This window comes from Chrysochloris asiatica, unplaced genomic scaffold, assembly GCF_000296735.1.
Source record: "Chrysochloris asiatica unplaced genomic scaffold, ChrAsi1.0 scaffold00535, whole genome shotgun sequence".
NCBI classification, from domain to species: domain Eukaryota; kingdom Metazoa; phylum Chordata; class Mammalia; order Afrosoricida; family Chrysochloridae; genus Chrysochloris; species Chrysochloris asiatica.
The window spans coordinates 249,733-273,385 of record NW_006409053.1 but is presented as its reverse complement, the minus strand read 5'-3'; the positions used below and the strand labels follow the sequence as shown (position 1 = coordinate 273,385).

At 36.4% G+C, this 23,653-nt stretch overlaps 2 protein-coding genes and 1 pseudogene across 2 annotated transcripts; all 3 read left to right on the top strand.

Annotated features, from left to right (window-relative positions):
* Window positions 1–1,644: 1,644 nt before the first annotated feature.
* On the top strand, window positions 1,645–11,231 carry LOC102829956 (annotated as a pseudogene).
* LOC102829567 (olfactory receptor 8I2-like) lies at window positions 11,232–12,164 on the top strand. The gene has a single exon (XM_006877609.1). The coding sequence runs from the start codon at window positions 11,232–11,234 to the stop codon at window positions 12,162–12,164; it is 933 nt and encodes a 310-aa protein (XP_006877671.1).
* Window positions 12,165–22,147: 9,983 nt separating this feature from the next.
* LOC102829177 (olfactory receptor 8H1-like) lies at window positions 22,148–23,095 on the top strand. The gene has a single exon (XM_006877608.1). It carries the CDS (start codon window positions 22,148–22,150, stop codon window positions 23,093–23,095), a length of 948 nt encoding a protein of 315 aa, XP_006877670.1.
* The last annotated feature ends 558 nt before the right edge of the window (window positions 23,096–23,653 follow it).

The window sequence follows — 23,653 nt, the reverse complement described above, 5'->3', positions numbered from 1 at the left end:
TTTTTCATGATCTACAGCCTCCAACCTTCCAATTAGCAGTTCAACATTAACTGTTTGCACCACCAAGGCATATTTTTGACAGGAGATTTTATTAAATTCAAAATACCAACTGAAACAAAAAAGAAAAGAAAAGATTTAAAACAAGAGGAACAGTTTCAATTTCTGAGGTACTAATCTTATATAATGGAGTCCTGGTGTGGTGCTGTGGGTTAATGCATCAGACTGCAAGTTGTTTGAACCTCAAAGTTCCTTGGAAACCATACACAGAGTTGCTATGGGTTGAAAGAGACTCAATGGCACGTAACGACAACAACAATCTTTTATAAACTTGACTTCTTCTTTCCTTTAGCTTTTATTTTCAAATGAATGCCAACATTTTAAATGGATCTTGAAACTTTTTAAGCTTTCATGGTTTTCTAATGAAGCATACAAATAAAGTGTTTGAAGAGTTTCAAGTACTTCTAGTTAAAAATTTCCAGTTCCATAAGCAAGATAAGCAGAGGATGGGGATATACTAACTCAAGTGACAAATCTAGTTAAGGATTGGATTTCAAATGGTCTGGATTATGTAGCTGCTTTATTATTGTTGTTAGGTGCCATAGAGTCAATACCGACCCACAGTGACCTTATGCACAGCAGAATGAAACACTTCCCAATCCTGGGCCAACCTAACTGTTGTTGCCATGCTTGAGTCCATCAATGCTGCTACTTGGCCAGTCCATCTCACTGGGGGTCTTCCTCTTTTCCTTTGACCCTCCACCTTACCAAACATGATATCCTTCTCCAGCGACTGCTCCCTCCTGACAATATGTCCAAAGTATGAGACACAAAGTTTAGTCATTTTGGTCTCTAAGGAGCACTCTGTCTGCACTTCTTCCAAAATGGATCTGTTTGTTTTTCTGGAAGCCCATGGCACTTTCAATATTCTCCTTCAACACCATACTTATTCACTGTCCAGCTTTTGCATGCATATGAGGTTATTGAAAATACCATGGCTTGGGTCAGGTGCACCTTAGTATTCAAGCTGACATCTTTGCTCTTCAACACTTATAAAAGGTCTTGTGCAGCAGATTTGCTTGATGCAATATGTCGTTTGATCTCTTGACTGCTGCTTCCATGAATGTTGATAGTTGATCCAAGAAGAATGAAGTCCTTGACAACTTCAATCTCTTCTCTGTTGATAAGAATGTTGTTTATTGATCCAGTGGTGAGGATTTTTGTTTTCTTGGCATTGAGATGTAATCCATACTGAAGGCTGTGCTCTTTGATCTTCATCAGTAAATGTTTTAAGTCCTCTTCAGTTTCAATAAGCAAGGTTGTATCTTATCTGCATAGCGCAGGTTGTTAATGAGTCTTCCTCCAATCCTGATGCCACATTTTTCTTCATAGAACCCAGCTTCTTGGGTTATTTGCTTAGTAAACAGGTTGAATAAGTAAGGTGAAAGAATACAACCTTGTCACACACCTTTCTTAACTTTAAAACATTCAGTGTTCCCGTGTTCTGTTCAAACAACTGTGTCTTGCTCCAGGTACACATTCCTCATTAGCACAATTAAGTGTTCTGGAATACTCATACTCATGTTCCTTTATTTCCTCTTAATTTATACCAATCTAATTATCATTAACAGGTAATAGGAAAAACAAATGGCACATGAGAATTTTACAGTGGTAACTGAGTTTATCCTTTTGGGACAGACAGATCACTCTGAACTAAAAGTGGTCCTCTTTGTGTTGTTCCTGCTGCTTTACATCATTTCTTTGGTTGGGAATCTGGGAATGCTCTTTCTGATCCAAGTCATTCCCAAGCTCCACATACCTATGTACTATTTCCTTAGTTGTCTATCATTTGTAGATGTCTGCTACTCATCAATCTTTGCACCCCAAATGCCACTGAACTTCTTTGTTGAACAGTTGACAATCCCATTTTCGGCATGCATTGTGCAATATTTATTTGTGTCACTTCTAACCACTGAGGGCTTCTTACTGGCAGTGATGGCTTATGATGGTTATATGGTCATAGCAAATCCTCTGCTTTATACAGCAGCCATGACTAAAATAGTGTACGTTGTATTGGCCATAGGGTTATGTTTAGGAGGTATAATCAACTCATTAACACACACAATTGGCCTGGTAAGACTCTTTCTGTGGGCCAATTGTCATCAGTCACTTCTTCTGTGACCTTCCTCACCTGCTGAAGTTTTCCTATTTAGACACATCCATGAATGAATTGTTGCTTTTTAATTTTCTCTGGGGTGATTGCCATGATCACTTTCTTGATTGTGATCATCTCCTACATCTGCATAGTTGCTGCCATCCTGAGGATCCATTTAGAAGCCGGCAGACACAAAGCCTTCTCTACTTGTGCCTCACATCTGACAGCTGTCATTTTATTTTATGGCTCTATAAGATTTAGTAAGGAGCTCTGGTAGCGTAGTGGTTACGAATCGGTCTGCGAACCTTAAGGTCAGCGGTTCGAAACTACCAGCCGCTCCGCAGGAGAAAGATGAGGCTTTCTACTCCCATAAAGATTTACACCCTCGGAAACCCTGTACAGGGTCGCTATGATTCGGAACCGACTTGACGGCACTTAACAACAACAACAACAATAAGATTTAGTTACATTCAGCCAAGTTCCCAATACTCCTTAGAAAACGAAAAGGTGTTGTCTGTTTTACACCCTGGTAATTCCCATGTTAAACCCATTAATTTATATCCTAAGGAACAAAGAAGTAAAAGATGCTGCGGAGAGGGCAAAAAATACCAAACATTGTGAAAATTACACCAAAAAAGAAGCCAAAATAGACGATTGTTATTGTTGTTGTTAAGTACCATGGAGTAGGTTCTGACTCATAGTGACCTTTCACAGGGTTTCCAAGGCTGTAACCTTTACAGAAACAGAAAGCCTCATCTTTCTCCCATGACTGGTAGTTTTGAACTGCCAACCTTGAGGTTATCAGCCCAATTTGTAACCATAAAATTAGAAACTTATATGCATCAAAAGATTTCACTAAAAGAGTACAAAGGAATCCCACATCATGGGAAAAAATCTTTTGCAATGACATATCAGACAAGAAACTAATTTTTAAAATTTATAGGATACTATAACACCTCTACAATAAAAAGATAGATAAACCAATTTAAAAATGGCACAAGACATGAACAGATACTTCACCAAGGAAGACAATTGGGCAGTCAATGAACATATAAAGAAATGTTCACAATCATTAGTTATTAGAGAGATACAAATCTCATACCCATAATAACAGTGAAGTTCAAAAAAGCAGAGGACAATAAATACTGGTGAGTATGTGGAGAGATTAGGACTCTCCTATATTGCTGGTGGGAATGCAAAATAGTCCAACCACTCTGGAAAACACTATGGCATTTCCTCAGAAATTTAGAAATAGAAATACCTTATGATCCAGCAATTCCTCTACTTGACATATATCCACAAGAAATATGAGCCATAACATGACTTGTGCACACCAATGTTCATAGCAGAATGATTCACAATAGTAAAAAGGTGGAGACAGTTAAGAACCCATCAATGGAAGAATGGATAAACAAACTTTGTTACCTACACACAATAGGGTAGTATGCTACCTTGAAGAAAAACAAGAAGCTGCAAGGCACCATATAAAATGAATGAACCTTGAGGACATTATGCTGAGTAAAATTAGTCAGTCACAAAAGGACAAATATTGCATAAGTCCATTATTGTAAAAGCTTAAGTAAACATACCCATGCTAAAAGGGGGAAAAAAACTTCATTTGTTACTGGAGGGTGGAGGGTGATAGGGGTCAGTAGGGCACAGGGTAGCAAATAGACACATCATAATTTGGGTCTTGGGGAGGGCAATACACATGAAGGGGGATGGAATGGAAGAACAAGGTAGATAGGGGAACACTGAGGCAGGTTTACATAGGCTAAATGAGACAGAGGTAAATAGTGATGGATACTCAACCTTGGAACAACAGGTATCTGTGATATAGGGATCAAGGCACATTCTGAGATGCCTGACTGTCCTAGGAATATTGTTTTCCCTTGCCTACTATTGCAAAATAGGCACTTGAGTCAGATAGAAAGGAACGTCAGGAAACATGATTACAGAAAGCTTGTAAAACCGTTATCAGCCCATAACTGATTGGAATATCTTAAAGGGTTCTAGAACTTGCCTAGTGAAAGAGGATTGTTTTGGAGTCTTTGTAGTGTATAGGATCTTAGGTGGGATGCTGAAGCCCATCCAGAACCTTCTTGTCTAGATGAGTCTGGTTAAAAGAGATGGGGATAAGATTCTTATGATTCATTAGTGAGTAATTTTTACCATGACTAATTGTGACTGTCACAACTGTAAAGTTAGAAGTTTTGTAACAAAAAAGAAGGGGAATATTCAATGTTACAGTCCAGGAACAGAAGACCCTAGGACCATCAAGGGAGAAGAGCCTGAGCGGAATGTGGGGCCATATCCAGAGAGTCAGCGACTCCAGAGATGGAGGCAGAGATGAACGCATAGAGAGAGAGCAGCTGAGGACTCTAGACTCATTGAAAGAGAAAGATTGAGTGCTGGTGGCCAGGAGGAAGGCTTACTGAATGTACCCTTTGGTTGATTAAATTATTATTTTCTTGAGTGTTTCATGTACATCTCCTCCCCTCCCCCCAAATAAAACAGTAGAAATCATTGTAATGCAATGATGAGTATAAAACCGATGTTCTTCCATGCTCACTATCACTCAATTCACAACAAAAACTTAAAACCAAAGACAAAAAAAAAACAGTTCAAAAAAAATATGAAGTTCAGCAGAAAGAGTCATACTTAGTTGCAGGAATATCCTAAAGAATATATTCCTGTTGAGTAAAGTGGAATTCTGTACAACAGGAAGGAAATCCACTCAAGTAAACTTAGCCCTTATGGGGCATTTTACACTTGTACAAGGTTGGTTTAATGGATTGTAATAAAATTGTATCTCTGGTCTTATATTAGTCTAAAATGTGAAAAGGGAAATCATAGTTGTTATAGAATTCTGGCCTTCAGTACAGAAGACTTGGGGTTGATTCCCAGTCAACGCACTTCATGAATGGCATCCATCTGTAAGTGAAGGCTTACTTGTCATTATGCTGAGTAGTGAAGCTTCTAGACTAAAAGCGACTAGGAAGATAGGCCTCGTTATCTACTTTGAAAATCAACCAATAAAGCACTAGGTTCACAAAAGTTCCATTTACATCTCATCATGAGAATGACACAGGATTGGTCAGCATTTCATTCCATTTTGCTGGGTTATTCTAACTTGTGAAAAACAGAAAACCACAGTGAAATATGAAAATGTTACTGCTCATTACTTCTATTAACATCGGGGTCATGACATTCTTGGAATCATTAATTCTAGCCATCTTGTTGTTGTTGCCAAGTGCCATTGAGTTGAAGAGCAGCAGGTGAGTTTGAACTTCAGGCCCTGCGGTTCAACCCAATCTTGGGGTCTAGTGCATTATCCTGCAGCACCCACCAGGACTTCAGTACTTGTATAGCTCTTCTTAATCAAAGAACTTTGATATTATTATTTGAAACTGGAACTCATGAGGCTATATATGTGACATTTACACACATGAGGCAATCATGCAAATATACTTTTATGGAAGTTTTATTTTCAGAATAAAGCCATAACATTTCTTATCAGTTAATATTAAATAAGCCTATGAAGTCTCAGAGTCCTGGTGTGGTGCTGTAGGTTAATGCGCCAGACTGGAAAGCATTTGAACCGCAAGGTCAGCAGTTCAAGCTCACCAGCTGATCCTCGTAAATCCTCTGTAGGGTTGCTTTGGGTTGAAACTGATTTGACGGGACTTCACAATAACAACAATGAAGTCTTCGAATTTATTCTCTTCACTTTTCATCTTGACAGTCCTCAAATGTTTTCCAGAATACCCTGTTGTCAAATGCCATCAAGGCAGTACCGACTCCTAGCAAGCCTACACACAACTGAATGAAACACTGCCTGATCTTGGGCCAACCTCACACTCAATGTTACACTTGAGCCTACTGCTGCTGCCACTTTGCCAATCCTTCTCCTTGGGGGTCTTCCTGTTTTTCTCCAACCCTCCTCTTTACCAAATGAGATATGCTTCACCAAAGACTGGTCCCTCCTGATAATATGCCTGAGATATGAGGAACGATCTCTGGTCATCATGGCTTCTAAGGAGCATTCTGAGTGTACTTCTTCAAACATAGATTGATTTGTTCTTTTGGACAATCCATGATATTTTTAATAGTCTCCTCCAACACCATAACTTAAATGCATCAATTTTTCTATGAACGTCCTTATTCACGTTCCAATTTTCACACACATATGATGTTTTTGAAAATACCATGGATTGGGCAGACACACCTTAGTTCTCAAACTGACATCTTTGTTCTTGATCACTTTAAAGAGGTATTGTGCAGCAGATTTGCCTAATGACATACATTGTTTAAGTACTTGACTGCTGCTTCCACAAGTGTTAATGGTTGATATAAGCAAAACGAGGTCTTTGACAATTTCAATTTTTATTCAGTTAATCATGATGCTATTTATTTGTTCTGTGGTGAGGATTTTTATTTTCTTTTCATTGAGGTGCAACCCATACTGAAGACTGTAGTCTTTGATCTTCATCCGGAAGTATTTCTATATGAAGTTCAAAGACTACAGTCTTCAGTATGGATTGGTAGAACTCTGCTGACCTTTCCAAAATCGGCATTTTGGACACAGCTGGTATTTGAAAAAATGATAGCATAAATTGCAGCACACAGCAACACACAAACCACTACAGTATGTCAAACTGACAGATGATAGTCTGGTCTGTATATATTCTTTTAGTGCTTAAAATAAGGGGGTGCTGAGGTTGAGGGTACAGTACAGTGAATAACTTGTAATGTCTCCTTTAGTCCGAATCTTTGTAATCACACCAAACCACTTTTTCCAGATGGGGCTGTATAAGAGAAGGTGAGGAAAGATAATGGATTATATGATTCAGTTGTAACTGTTTACAAGGTTAATTGTGAAAACTTGGAACTCTAATGTAGATATGTTGTTTGTTGTTGTTATGTGGTGTGGAGTTGGTTCAACTCATAGCCACCCTATACTGGGTTTCCGAGGCTGTAAATCTTTACGGGAGCAAAAACCTCATCTTTCTCCCACAGAACAGCTGGTGGTTTCAAACTGCTGACCCTGAGGTTTGCAGCCCGATTCGTAACCACTACACTACCAGAGCTCCTAGTAGGTATAAAATTAACAATTTCAGAAGCAGAAGTGGGATTTCAGTAGCATCAAGGAAGAAGAACTAGGAGTGTAGCACATCATTTGGACTCTGAGATGACTGCACATTGAATTTCCTTGACACAGGGATGGAAAACTGTGACACTAGAGGAGTGGCAGAGAGGCAGCAGCAGCAGTGGAACTAAGAGTCAGAGTATGAGACAGAATGGTGGGATTCGCAGTCCGTGGAGTAAGTAAACCTGAGTGACTTGGCAAAAGGCTTGCTTGAAGAGTGGGGTACTTATAGACCCTTAGTTGGTCGAGCAAGGTTTACTGACTCATGGATTTAGAGACAAGTGTCTTTATCTTGAGGTTTATGGTGGGATGATGTGCCTTGTTGGAGTTTATCAGTAGTCCAAAATGCTTTGTAACATTGCTGGAACAGAGGAGACGCCAAGCCAAAGACCAGAGAGAGCGACCTGCCTGTGGGCATGGCAGAGGAGAAGCTGGCTTGACTGGAAGAATTAACCTATCCACATCCCTAATAAACTCTAATTCTGAGTATGGGATATGAGTTCTGTGTGGCCCTTGCAATTAATTATTGAATACAGTTGAGTAGAGGGGATTTTAAAGATGATTGGTGCCGTTTTTGCAGTGGATATATTTCTTTTGCCTGTGATTATCTCTTCAGAATCCAATAACCTCCATTCATACCCCTATAATAAAATAATAAATATAATAATGAATACTTGAGAACAGTATAATGGGACAGGTAAGAGACCAGCATCTAAAGGCAAGAAAACTGTGTGCAAATCCAATTTAAAGCTTAAATTACAGCTTTTCAAAAATGACTTAAAGTAATTGACTCAATTATCTGATATATTAATGTGTACTTAACAAGCGGTTTATTATTAATGCAAAAAGATTAGATAATATTATGACTATGTTGTTGTTGTTATGTCCTGTGCTATGGAGTCAACTCTGACTCATAGTGATCCTGTACAGGGTTTCTGAGGCCGTAAATCTTTACAGGAGCAGAAAGTCCCATCTTTCTCCCGCAGAACAGCTGTTAGTCTTTAAAATAATATTCAATATATACTAAGAGTGCCTTAAGTATAGATATTCTGATGATGATGATGAATGGTAATAAAAAGTATGATGATAATGTGGTACAGATGATGTGTAACTGGAGGCAAATATGCAAAGTATGATAATATCTGTAGAACTTAAAGCATGTTGATGTTAGGTGGCACCAAGTCAGTTCTGACTCATACATAACAAGACCTTATACATAACAGAATTAAACACTAACACTGGTCAATCTTGTACCACCCTCACAATCGTTGCTATACTAGAGCCCATCCCTTTGTTGCTGCCACTGTGCCAATCCATCTCATCAGGGGTCTTTCTCTATTTTGCTGACCCTCTACTTTACCAAGCATTAATTATATCCTTCTCCTGGTACTGATTCTTCCTGATAACATGTCTGAAACATGAGAGATGAAGTCTGGCCATCCAGGCTTCCTAGGAGCATTGTGGCTTTACTTCTTCCAACACATTATTCATTATATCTTATTATATTAGTAACTATGCATCATATTTTAATATAAGTATGATTTTACAATGAAACAGTCAATATCTTCAATATATGTGCAACAATTTACAGTGAAATAAATGTATGAGCATATCCATTTCTGAACATTTCAATTGGAGATATATCTCAAACAAATTAAGACAATGCCTTAGGGTATAATTAAAATGCAAATCTCAAGAGATGAAGCATGCTAATTGACAAATTTCTTTATGAGATGAGTTTGAATGTTTGAGGAAGAGATGCTGATATAAGAAGGCTGTTTAGCACACTAGGTTTCAGAAGACAATCTATTGTCCTGAAATTACTTTAGAAATACACTAAGGAGAGTTTAGCCTGAATCCAAATGTTGATTTGAGGGGAAAAAAATGACATTAAATAAATAATGATTCAGTTCATTTCCTATTTCTCTCCTATCAATGGGAGGAAATATACATAATATTTAGTACTATCACCCAAAGTGCTGCTGTGTTTTTACCAACATCATATTTATAGGAGTCCATTATGGAGTCCTGGTTTTGTGCTGTAGGGTAAACGCTGGCAAGGTCGGTGGTTTGAACCCACCAGCTGCTCCTCAGTAACCCTATACAGGGTCAGTATGAGTTGGAACTGACTTAACAGCATTTAACAACAACATTATATTGTAAATAAAGCTCTGTGCTAAGCAATAACAGATGCAATCCATTATACTAACAATCCATAGAATACAGAATCATAGATAAGGCAAATATATGCAAAAATTAACATGAAGTTGCATAATATTTTCTTTTCTTATTTCTTGTTGTGTGAATATAAACCTGAAAATAAAAATATAGTTAAAAGATAAGAAAAATGTTCTGTGAATGACTGAATCCAGGTAAGTCTTATTTTATAATCTTATTTTAGTTGAAACTGTATGTGTATATTTTCCATAATGGGAAATATCCTGTTTCTTGTCTTCATCATTCAGTAGGCCTTAAGGAAAATTGCTATAGTGATAAGCAGGAAAAAATTCCTTGTTGAATAATGAATATATGGATAAGTAGAAATGCATGGATACTAAATGATGAGTATTGCTGTTAAGTATCATTGAGTTGATTCCAACTCATAGTGACCCTGTATAGGGTTTCTGAGGACCGGCAGGTGGGTTTGAACCAGTGACCTCATACTTAGCATACTACAGTGCCACATCATGAGGACCCCACTGAATGATTAGGTACACTTAATACAGCATCAAGTCATACATTAAGTTCCTCATTTAGTCTTAGTTCACCAGCAGAGAAAAGAACTGAGATGCGAGAAACGTACAGCGAATTTTAGTATAAATTTGTAAAATAAAGAAAGTTTCTAAATTTCCTTGCTTTCCTTTCTTTTACAAATTGTAACTAAGTTTTATCTTTTCAATGGACATAATAAAATTGTAGACCTAACTTTTTATTTTGTTTCTTTAAAAAAACAAAAACCTGTAAAGTAGCTGTCCGGGGTCAAGAATGTAAGGCTGCTACACAAAAGTTTCATTAAACTCACAATTATGGAAATTTCTTTGTCCAATTACCTTTGTACTTTCTAATAGCTCAGTGTGATTGAGAGCCCTGGTGATGCAGTGTGTAAACACTTGGATGCTAACTGAAAAGTCAGTGTCTGAAGCCCACCAGTTGCTCATTAGAAAAATGTGATCATCTGCATTCATAAAGACTATTGTTGTTAGGTGTAGTGAAGTTGGTTAGACTCATAGCAACTCTGCCTAGGTTTCCAAGGAGCACCTGGTGGTTTTGAATTGGAAACCACATGGGACAGTTCTACCCTTTACTATAGGGTTGCTTGGTGTTGTTAAAATGCTGTCAAGTTGGTTCTGACTCATAGAGTTTAGAGTTTCCAAGGCAGGTGGGTTTGAACCACTGACTTTGTGGTTGGCAGTCCAGTGCTTATCCTACAGCATCACACCAGGACTCCATAGGGTTTCTAGGAGTCTGAATTGATACAGTGGGAATGGATTTATGATATCATTAATTTTAATAGGTAGATTTTCATGTGTACAATTTAAGGCTTTATAATAGATGGATAGAAAATGGTATTCCACAATAAATATATTTTTTAATCATTTCAGAAAGAAAGTTTGTGGGCTTGAAATTTAAAAACAAAACAAAACAAAACTATAGTTGTTACCGAGGAGTGGATAGTGGGTTTGAACTGACAACCTTGCAGTTAGCAGCCCAGTACCTATCCTATAGCCCCACACATGGATTCTGATCTGACACTTCTGTAAGAAATGAAAATCACATAAATTCTTGAAGATATTAAATATTTGCTCATATGATAACATCACATTATTTGAGTGTAAGTAACCTCTGATTATTAGATCTTTAGACTTAAATAATTCTCTGATGTGTAATATTCTTATGTGCTAGGTAAACCAACAACCTCAGTTGGCATAAATGGCTGGGTCCAATTTCACTGAAGTGCCTTTCTTCATCCTCTCTGGATTCGCAAACCAATCTGAACTACAAGTCAGTCTTTTTTTGGTGTTTCTATTCATTTATCTATTCACTGTCCTGGGGAACCTTGGACTAATCATATTAATCAGAATTGATTCCAAGCTTCATACACCTATGTACTTTTTCCTGAGCAATTTGGCATTCATTGACATATTTTATTCCTCCACTGTTACACCCAAGGCTCTGGTCAATTTTCAGTCAAGCCAGAAAACTATCTCCTTTGTTGGGTGCTTTGTCCAAATGTACTTTTTTGCAGGTCTCGTGTGTAGTGAGTGCTTTCTTTTAGGTTCCATGGCCTATGACCGCTATGTAGCAATTTGCAATCCCTTACTCTATTCGGTGGTTATGTCCCAGAAATTGTGCAATTGGCTAGGAATCATACCTTACATGATTGGCTTCACAAATTCTCTGGTATCCATTTGTGTGATAAGCAGTTTGGCATTCTGTGATTCTAGCATCAATCATTTTTTCTGTGATACCACAGCCCTTTTGGCCCTGTCCTGTGTAGATGCATTCAACACAGAAATGGTGATCTTTGTTTTAGCTGGATTCACCATTCTTAGTTCTCTTCTGATCATCACAGTCACTTACATTGCCATCATCTCAGCCATTCTGAAGATCCAGTCTGCAGAAGGCAGGCAGAAAGCCTTCTCAACTTGTGCATCCCATCTTATGGGTGTAACCATCTTCTATGGGTCCTTGATTTTTACATATTTGCAGCCTGATAATACATCCTCCCTGACCCAGGCCCAGGTGGCATCTGTATTCTATACCATTGTCATTCCTATGCTGAATCCACTGATTTATAGTCTGAGGAATAAAGATGTGAAGAATGCTCTTTTGAGAGTCATACATAAAAAACTACTACCATGACACATCTATGCATGTTACAAAAACAAACCTAGATAGATTCAAGCATTAAATAACTTCTACATTAGGAAAATATTTGGTTTACATCAAATGAAAAATCACAAGCTAATAATCAACTGAGTCTTGAAATTTCTAAGGTAATTTATCACTTTTTTGTATGGAATAGGAGGTTGTAGTAAAAGGTTGTTTAGACACATTATTTTGAACATAAACATGTACAACTAAGTAAAGAACTTTCTGAGCAATGACTGAACTTATATCTAGCCTTATATGTGTAAGAAAGTTATCACAATTAAACATGCAAACAAACAATTAAATTTACTCTCATTATAGCTTGACGTTCTGTCTTCTCAGCAGTTAGCAAATTGTGAGCAGATTATTAGAGGAGTAAAACATGAGTTCCCTTAAATTTTACAGTAAGAGATAACAGCTGATATCTTGAAAGCAAAGCAGAAGAGAACAGAAATATTAAAAAGAAACATAAGAACAAAGATTGTGGTCATTTGCATATGGTACAAGCATTTATAAGGCCAGTAAACATAGGGTACTATCTCGTGATGATATAGAGTCATTTTGCCATAGTAGTTAAAACTTTGATCACATCTCATATATCCAGAACAAAGCTCCTATAAAGAGAATTTGGTCAGCTTTGGTCTTGGGGGTGATTTAATGTAGGTCATATAATGCGATATGTGTGTGTCTGTTTGTGTGTGTACAACTGTATGTTTGTTAGTTTTTCTTCTCTAATCTATAATATAGGGATCTGACTTCAGTAACTTCATTTTATAATATAATATAATTTAAACTATTATAAGGGAGAATATCAAAACACAGTACTGCATTATTGAAGGAATATATTGAGGATACTATCTACCTAATTATTCATTCCCTTTTGCTAAACACATGAGAGTTTTTCCTTTCACTCAGTTTCTGATTAATATTGGTGGCCCTAAAGACTTTTCATCATCATCATAATTGAAAATTATTTAACTGACTATATTTTCTTATTAGAGATTTTTATTCCAAATATATTGCTCAGCTTTTCTTAATTGTGAAACATTTTGGCTTACACTTCTTATTTATATTTCAGCAACTTTAAGTTTTATGTATTTATATTTCCCAATTGTATTGAAAATGTACTACTCAATAATGTTAAGTGGCTTGCATGCTCTGGTAATGTAGTGGTTACAAGTCAGGCTGCTAACCTCAAGGTCAGCAGTTCAAAACTACCAGCCATTCTGTGGGAGAAAGATGAGGCGGCTTTCTGCTCCCATACAGGTGTACAGCCTTGGAAACCCTATCCAGGGTCACTATGAGTCAGAACTGACTCCATGGCACACCACCACCACCAATATAATTATGCATTTAATTGTTCTTTTAAAATTTTTTGCATTGTCTTGTTGTTTCACCTCTAGGAGCAAGAATATTTTTCATTTTACCAGCCTCTCACAAGAAATAGTAATATATTTAATTCCTACAAATTCAAATTCTCCTATGCAATTCAGAATGTTTGATATATTAGGTTTCAAAATAAAAATAATTATTTTTGTTCAGACTAAGTTCACTGTGTTTCATTTAAAAAACAACCTTCTATTTCTTTAGATTGTGTTCTTATTTTATAGAACATTGTTATTTCTATGTTATTTGCCCAAGCCTTCCTACATCCAGGGATCTATATGACTTTCTACTTCACTTCTTACAAGTAACCTGAATGTAATCTGTTCACTTAAAACTTGTCTGTATTTATTTTTTTTTCCATGATAGCCTTTTTATGTTTTACTTTGGAATCACATAAAATCTGTGATAGATATCGCATTTCCATTTTAAAAATATTGAATACATGTTGTTATTGTTGTGTGTTGTTGAATCAGTTTTGATGCATAAAAACACTGTATAGTGTTTCCCAGGGCATCTGGTGGAGTTGAACTGCCAAAATTGTGGTTAAAAGTTCAGTGCTTCTGTTGTTTTAAGTTCCATCATGTTGGTTCTGTGGTATGGCCACCCTGAATAGGGTTTGAGAAAGTGAGTGGTGGATTTGAATCACCAACCTTGAGGTAAGCAGTCCAATACTTATTCTACAACACCATACCAGGACTCTGTAGACCTGGTATAGTGGCAAGTCCAAGATTATGACACAGTCAACTTATAACAATTCACAATTGCAACATATTCAAATTACAAAGAAATTGCGTGTTAACCACCTTTTTTTTTTCTTAACATCTTATCATTAGTAATATGTACTACATACATTGCAGCATATAATTTAGTAATGTTAACATTTCAGATGTTATGTTTCAAACCCTGAAAGACAAACAAAGATCAGATTTATAAAGATACTGATAATAAAAACCAATAATAGTGAAAAAAAAAAAAAAAAAAAAAGTGCCTATATATGGAGGTTGGCCCAGGAACGGGCAGTGTTTCATTCTGCTATGCATAAGGTTGTTATGAGTCGGTACTGACTCGATGGTACCTAACAACAACAACAATAAATAAATGGAGGAATCATTTTTAGTAGGAAATCCATTGTGAATCTGGAGCTACCTGTATATGTAACAAAACCTATGTCACTCAACAGACTTCACATGTAAGTAAATAGCTTTGTTCTCTGTTCTTACTTTCTGTGGATTTTCACCCTTTGCAATGTAACTTTACAGTTCTTCCAGCTATGACAAACTGTGTTTTGTAAAAATAGCCTTAGCAAAAATTCCATACCCACATTCTATTATAGAACCTGGGAATTATCAGCATCTCTTCTTTTAAACTGAAACACTTCAAATATTGATATTAACATTTTTTCCTATTTGTTTTTTTCTAGAGTGAGAATGTGTGTGTGTCTGTATTTGTTTCAAAGGAATGAATATATATATTTTTTCTAACAATAATACTTTTAAGTGTTATTTAGGATTTCCTATGGTGCTTTCTACTCCTGTAAAGATTTACACCCTCAGAAACCCTGTACAGGGTCGCTATGAGTCGGAACCGACTCGACGACACATAACAACAACAACAACAACAAATGGTTCCTTAGGTTATTTCTTATTAGGAATGTGCAATCAAAGTTCTGTGTTTTGGAGTTATTAAAGATGATTATTCTCTGTGTGGTTATGCCAGCAAGAGGATATAAATTTAGGATCTTATTTTTCTAGTTTGTGTTTAAATTTTAAGGGTTTCTTCTTTTGATAAAATATTTTATTGTCAAAGCAAATGTATATTCATTAAGTCGAATGTAACTCATATTAACTCTACAGTACAGTAGAATTGCCCCATGTGGTTTCTGATGTTATAAATCTTTATGGAAGCACTTCCTCATTGGGCTCCTGTGGAGCCACTCCTGAGTTCAAACAGCTGACCTTTTAGTTAGGAGATCAGTGTTTAATCCACTGCAACATTATCATACTGCACAAAGAGGCCAGCCAAAATTTATTTGCTTTGAACTGCATTTTTCTCCTATTCATATGTCTTTTCACTACCTGAATTATTGATCCAAGACGAGCTCAATTAGACTGGGCTACATGCTGTTGTTGGATCCAGGTCTGCTGCACATATCTTTCATCCTCCTAGAACAGCAGCCTAGAGGGACATGTCCTTTTGATAACAAGAACATACACACAACATGGTATGCCTAACTCCAAAAACACATTTCAAGCCTTTTCTGACAATACATCTATTAATATTATTGTCATGGCAAATCTTCAGTGGTAGTATTGCAGTTACTATCACTATGTAATTCATTACCGCAAAACTTGGAGTTGTGTGAAAGAACCATTATTTTGCTCATAGATTATGCAGTTCAGGAATTCAGGAAGGTAGGATAACATATTTCCATTTCTCAATGTGTGGAGCTTCTACTGGAAGTCTTAAACGTTGAGCACTGGAATTATCTAAAGTTTCACTCACTTGGGACAGCTGACATTGAAAATAGTTGATGCTGATTCTTAGCTGAGGACCTCAATGCTTCTTCGTGTGATCTCCCTACTTGGGATACTTGGGGCTTCATTACAACATGGTGGCTGCATTTAAAGGGAGTGTTTCCTAAAGGGAAGAAAGTCAGGTAAAGGCTGCACCATCTTTTTTGAACTCAAAATGTATACGATGCCACTTCTGTCCATTCTGTTATAACATCCAAAAAAGTTCTGTCCTAGTTAAAGAGAATCCATGAATTGGTTTCTTTACTTTTTTAAAGATAGAAAACTAAACTATTTCCATATATCCAGTCCACTTTTTTTCTCTATAGCATTATGACCACAATACACATGTATGGTGTTGTTTATTATCTCCCCTATGTTAACTGACTAAATGGTATTCTTGCTAGACAGTTCTCTTTAATTTGCAAATTCTTCAAAGTGCACAGAACCTTTGGCCATCATAGAACACTTTCCACCCACATGATTACATGACTAACTTTTCATTTCAAGATTTGGTTTAAATGCCAATTTCTCATTCAGTTACTGGAAAATATGTTACAGTGAAGAAAAATTAGCACATATAAACCCACACATTGTAGTTCAGCTTAAGAAGTCCTAAGTGGAGGAGATGTAATTTTATTTGTAAAATAAACAGGTCCTAAGTTGATGATAAATTTTGTCACCTTGACAGACTTATAAAATAATAGCAAATTACTCAAAGCTTATAGACTGCAGGGAACAACATGAATAAACAGAGATGAAGAAAACAGATAAGCAATACAGAAAATAGATACATTCCAAATTTCCAACTTTGAAAGACAAGTTACAATACTGAAAAATTTCTAGAAAGATTGTTCAATAAAATATGAAAAGCCACAAATACCTACTGTGGTATAATGAATTATCTAATGATTATGTAGCCAAAGTTTGTAACTTACGCGAATGTGTCTACCATGCTGATTCTGGGTAAGAGAATGTGGGAGAAGATACTAATAGGATGACAGCCTTCAGCAGTGGACATTAACAGAGGTCACTGCAATGATAAAAACTTGGAAGTCTAGTATGGTTATAAAATGAACCATCACAGAAACAGTGATGAGGGGCTCTCACTTCAAGATGATCCAGGAGTAGAGTTCATACTGTGGACTATGATATCACTGCTCATTCAACCTCTTGACCCAAAGACAGAAAACAGTGATACTGGAGGGAGGAGTGGCAAAGTAACAACAACAGAATCATGAACAAGAGCATACGACAGCGCAATGACTTCCAGTCCACAAAGTACAGCTGAGTAACTTTGGGTAGGAAACTCATTTGGGGTGTGGTGAAGCAAACTTTGTTGAGCCAAGGTGATAGTACTGAGTGCCTTCAGGCTGAGGCTTATGTGTGCTGTGGCCATTTATCAGCAGCTGACTGGAACAACTATGCCCTGAGCATTTTCTGATCCTGTATCACAACCAACTAAATGGCTCTTAAAAACATCATAACATGTTAACTTCCCAAATAAACAACATAACTGTGACTTGGGTGTCTGAATTCTGTGTGAGTGCTACAACAAATTATTGAACCTAGTTGGATACAGAGGCTGTGAGAGTAATGGTTTATTTTCACATATTTTATCACCAGTAGCGTAGTGGTTACGAATCGGGCTGTGAACCGCAAGGTCAGCAGTTCGAAACTACCAGCTGCTCTGCGGGAGAAAGATGAGGCTTTCTACTCCTGTAAAGATTTACACCCTCGGAAACCCTGTACAGGGTCGCTATGGGTCGGAACTGACTCGACAGCACTTAACAACTATAACAACAACATAAATTTCATATATAATAGGGAATATCATAAGCACATGAGACATTTTTTAAACTGAAAAAATTAGGAAAATTGTTTTTAAAGCACTGTTTGAATAAAGCAAATGTGAAGGAAAAGGAATATCCCACTATATTGCTGTTAAGTGCCATCGAGTCGGTACTGACTCATAGAGACCCTACGCGCAACAGAACCAAACACTGCCCATTTCTGAGCCATACCTCACAATTGTTACCACACTTGAGCCCATTGATACTGCCATATTGCCAATCCATATCACTGGGGGTCTTCCTCTTTTTCTCTGACCCTTCACCTTACCAAACATGATATCCTTCTCTAACAACTGGTCCCTCCTGACAATATGTCTGAAGTATGAGAGATGAAGTTTGGTCATCTTGGCTTCCAGTGAGCACTCCGGCTGCACTTCTTCCAAAATGGATATATTGGTTCTTTTGGCAGCCCATGGGACTTTCAATATTCTCCTCCAACACCATAACTCAAAAGCATCAATTTTTCTACAGTCACCCTTATTCACTGTCCAGCTTTCACACTCATATGAGGTTATTGAAAATACCATGGCTTGGGTCAAGCATACCTTAGTCCTCAAGCTGACATCTTTGCTCTTCAACACTTTTAAAAAAAGTCTTATATAGCAGATTTGCCTAATGCAATATGTTGTTTGATTTCTTGACTGCTGCTTCCATGAGTGTTGATAGTTGATCCAAAAAGAATGAAGTCCTTGACAATTTCAATCTTTTCTCCATTGATAAGAATGTTGTTTATTGGTACAGTGGTGAGGATTTTTGTTTTCTTTACTTTGAGAGGCAATCCATACCATAGGTTGTGGTCTTTGATCTATATCAGTAAGTATTTTAAGTCCTCTTCACTTTCAGCAAGCAAGGTTGTATCTTCTGCATATCACATTATATACTAAGAACTAAATTCAGAATTATAAAACCTGTCAAAAAAAAAAAAAGTAAAATCTTTATACCCAGATTGTTCACTGATGATTTCTGTTAAGTTTTTTGTGTAATAAACAATACAGTATTATACAAATACTTTCTAAAAATACAATACGAGTAACTCTCTGGACTGTTGGTGGTGGTGATTATGTGCCATGGAGTTTTTTCTGACTCATAGCAACCTTGTATAGGGTTTCTGAGGCTGTAAATCTTTTCAAGAGAAGAAAGCCTTATATTTCTCCCTCGGGATGGCTGACCTTGTAGTTAGCAGCCTGACTTATATGAAGAATACCATGTCATCAAGATTGGAGGAAGACTCTTTAACCACTGATGAGATGCAGATGAAAGTGAAGAGGACTCAAAATATTTATGGATGAAAATCAAAGAGCACAGCGTTGGGTATTGGTGCATTGGTTTATATTAATATAAAACAAAAATCCTCACCACTGGATCAGTAAATAACATCATGATAAGTGGAGAAAAGATTGAAATTGTCAAAGACTGCATTTGCTTGGGTCCACTATTAACACTTATGGAAGCAGTAGCTACAAAATCAAGTGATGTATTGCAGTAGGCAAAATTGCTTCCTAGTCTGTCTTTGTCTTGAAGTTTATCTAAAACCTGTCCACCATGGGTGACCCTGCTGGTATTTAAAATATACATGGTATAGCTTCCAGAATCACAACAAATTACAAGCCACCAAAGTACAACAAATTGACAGACAAGTGGTGGATACTATAATAGTAAAATCAAATTTTGTGATTTCTTAAAAGATGAATTAGATGACATTAAGAAACCTGAATGGAAAACCCACACCATGTTTTCCATGCGATGCCTCTCAGTGTCCACCTCTCTGCTAGTTATACTCCAGACCAGCACAGCAGTCCATGAATAATATATGAAATGGTGAGTGTTCTTGAACGATACTCTGACATTGGTCAAGATGTATTATTAGTGTCAATAAAAAAAGTTACTAGTTCTGACTTTGAATATATTACTTAGAATTATATGTCTTTTTTTTTTAGATCTAAAAATGTCAATAATAGTAACACCTATCCTATGATAGTTACCTGAATAAACAGTATAATAATTTATGCAATAAGTACTCATAAAAATAAGCATTTTATTCACAAAGAAATATAATTTGAAGAAAATCTGCCAATGCATTAATAGTTTTGAATGAGTTTACTTTTTTTGAATTTTGTAGTATTATCAAAATAAATGTTGTATTCCTATAATAGTATCATGCTTTTAAATATAAAAGTAATTCATTATAAAAATAAATGTACTGTTATAATACTCAGAGTTAACTATTTGGCCTTTGAGTTACAAAGTAATTAAGTATTTCTCTAGAAATAGATTATCTAACATCCTAATAAAATTTATACTGTACAGTAAAGGAATACCAAAATACTATGGTCCATAGTATGTTACTTCTTAGGGAGTAGATGACTGTTACAAGTCTAACCCAAATTAATTAGTCCTTGAACTTTTATCCTTGGAAATGTGCCAAACAATCTCCCTTAGATATTATTCCCTGAGGATAACCAAATATTGCAATTTCAGTAATCCTCAGTGCCCTGGAATTATAAAGGGAAGATATAAGGGACGTTTGTTCATAATAGCTCACAGGTATTTTTTAGAGAAAAAAATTTCCTCGTAAACTTTTCATATGATTTGGTACAGAACAAAATTTGGAGTTTGATTTATTTTATTTTAGGGAACAAAATGCATGCACATAAATATAAAAATAATACATCTGAAAGAAAAATATTATTGTATCACAGAAAATTTCATCTCCTTAATTGCTTTATATATTTTATTTGGAAGAAATTTTAGCTTGACAAAATTCTAGAAAAGTGTTATTGGAAAAACATTTTTTCACCACCTTTAGCTGATGGTAAGTATTACTCTCAAAATTAGAGTATTTTAGGTCAAATCAAGCAGTTTTGGTTGCTCAGTGGTTAAGTGCTTGGCTGGGAAACCAAAGGTCAGTAAGTTGATCCAGCAGCGCCTAAGCTAGATGTACCGGTTTGCTTCCCTATAGATTTACGGCCTTGAAAACTCAACTGGGCAATATTCTGACATTTCTGGTCTCTATAAGTTGTCAACTGGTTTTAGTTAGTTTGTTGTTGTTTGCCATTGAGTCAGATCCGACCCATAACGACCCTATACAGGGTTTCCAAGTAGCAACTGGTGAGCTTGAACCACCGACCTTGCAGTTCAAATGGGTTCACAGTCTGGCGCATTAACTCACAGCGCCACACCAAGACTTTAGGTTAGATCAAATAAAATAGAGACAGTATAAGAAAACAAACAAACATCTATGTGTGAGTGCACATGTGTATGCCTTACCCCCAGTTATGCTAGGAACTTGGTGGCTACATATGATAAGCACTGAACTACAAACCATAAAGTCCGTGGTTTGAGCCTGCCGGCTGCTCTGCAAAAGAAAGATGAGTCTTTCTGCTTCAGAAAAGATTTAAAAAGCCTCAGAAACCCTTTACAAGGTCACTAGGAGTTGGAACCCACTTGACAGAACTTAGCAACAACATTAATGCTAGGATGTGGAAATATATAGAGTTGATAGAATCTGTAATAGGCAACAATGGTCATATTTTGGAAGTAAAACTCTTATAAGAGATTTTATTTTGAATATTCAAATTAAAAACACAAAAGGTATCTGGAAATGAATTTTTTGCATTTTGTAATTTTGATACTTCACAGGTGGAACTATCTAATTTCTAAGTAGTATTAAATAATTTGGAAGCTAAAGAACAACAAATGATGCATTAAATCTATGTTTTCACAACTGCTGACTGCACATTTAACATTTTTACTAGGTTGCTGAAAATATGCACGTGAGTATGCTTTTGGGAGTATACCTATTATGTATTATGGTAGAATCAGAGAACCAACATTTATTAGCTCCAAATTTGGATGAATTAGACACTATTCCAACCACCTTTAAAATCTAAAATGTTGATAATAGTAACATTTATGATATTTGGCTAAGGATTAAATGTGTTAAGAAAAAGAAGCATTGAGGACAATGTAGTTTCATTCAAATTAAGATGTATTACTTTTCTATTATGTGCTACTTCAATGTCATTTTATGCACAGATTTATATATGGCAATAGAACTAAGATTTGTGTTCAGTTACATTTAGTAAACCACCTTTAATTATCAATTTCTATAAAGACAAACTATGTGTTTTAAATGCCAAGCCTTTCATATAAACAAAAATCAGTATGAAATCACAGATGTTAAATATCAACTTTAATCTCCTACAGTTTAGAGAAGTTGCACACTATGGGGAGAAGAAATAACACTGACGTGTCTGACTTCATCCTCATGGGACTGACAGACTCTGAAGAGATCCGGCTGGTCCTGTTTGATCTCTTTCTCCTGATATACCTGGTTACTGTGCTGGGGAATGCAGGGATGATACTGATCATTCGCCTGGATATCCAGCTGCACACCCCCATGTATTTTTTCCTCAGCCACTTGTCATTTCTTGATCTTAGTTACTCAACAGTCATTACACCTAAAACCTTAGAGAATTTATTGACTTCTACCAAGTATATTTCATTTGGTGGCTGTTTCACACAGATGTATTTTTTTGTCTTCCTGGCTGCCAGTGAATGTTTCCTTCTCTCTTCGATGGCCTATGATCGCTATGTAGCTATTTGCAATCCTCTACAATACCCAGTTATTATGTCCACTACACGGTGCCACTCCCTCGTCACAGCATCCTATGTGATTGGCTTTAGTGACTCCTTTGTCAATGTGATTTGCATGAACACATTGCATTTCTGTGACTCCAATGTAGTCCATCACTTCTTCTGTGACACAACTCCGATTTTAGCCCTGTCCTGCACTGACACACATGACATTGAGCTCATGATATTCATTGTTGCTGGATCTACTCTAATGGTATCTCTCATCACCATCTCTGTGTCCTACACAGCCATTCTCTCAACTATCCTGAAAATCAGTTCCACATCAGGAAAGCGAAAAGCATTCTCTACCTGTGCCTCCCACCTCCTGGGAGTCACCATCTTCTATGGTACCATGATTTTTACTTATTTAAAGCCGAGTGAGTCCTCCTCCTTGGGGAAGGACCAAATAGCCTCTGTTTTTTATACTATTGTAATCCCCATGCTGAATCCACTCATTTATAGTCTTAGGAACAAAGAAGTGAAAAATGCTCTCATTAGACTTGTGCAGAAGAGAGGGAGCATCAGGCATTTAAGATGACAGTGATGTTAAATATTTAATCTCCTAGTTTCTGAATTCCTATTAGCTTTGTCTTTGGTCTTTCTATTAAAACTCCATCTAATCTTTTATTAATTTCTATGTCTATTGAGACACATTGGACACTATAGAATCTTGGACATTTCTGGCATTAAGTTCTTTTCTTTTCCTTAGAAATCCATACTAGAATTGGAAACCATGAAATGTGAGCTCAGTTTTTGATTTAAATATATATGCTTTTAAGAGAAATATATGTGCAGAATAAGAAAATGTACCATCTCTGAACTATATCATACCAATCTCTTGGATTCTCCAATTGTAGAAACTTTAGTTATAAATCAAAGCTACCTTTTTGGCACAAAGATAACTGTTTCAAAAGTCCTTCTATGTTTTATATAAGAAACAGCTTAGCTTAATTGTTAATAGCATTTATTTTACAATGAAAAATTCCAGGATTTAGATTGTAGGTCTGCTACCCTTTTAGCTACATCATTCTGAATTAGTTATAAAATTTTAGCTTCAGTTTACTTAATGTGTATAAATAGTAAAGTGTACTGAGCT

Excerpts from the sequence above, each read along its gene's own strand:
- LOC102829567 (XM_006877609.1), top strand. The coding sequence starts at position 11,232 with ATGGCTGGGTCCAATTTCACTGAAGTGCCTTTCTTCATCCTCTCTGGA.
- LOC102829177 (XM_006877608.1), top strand. The coding sequence starts at position 22,148 with ATGGGGAGAAGAAATAACACTGACGTGTCTGACTTCATCCTCATGGGA.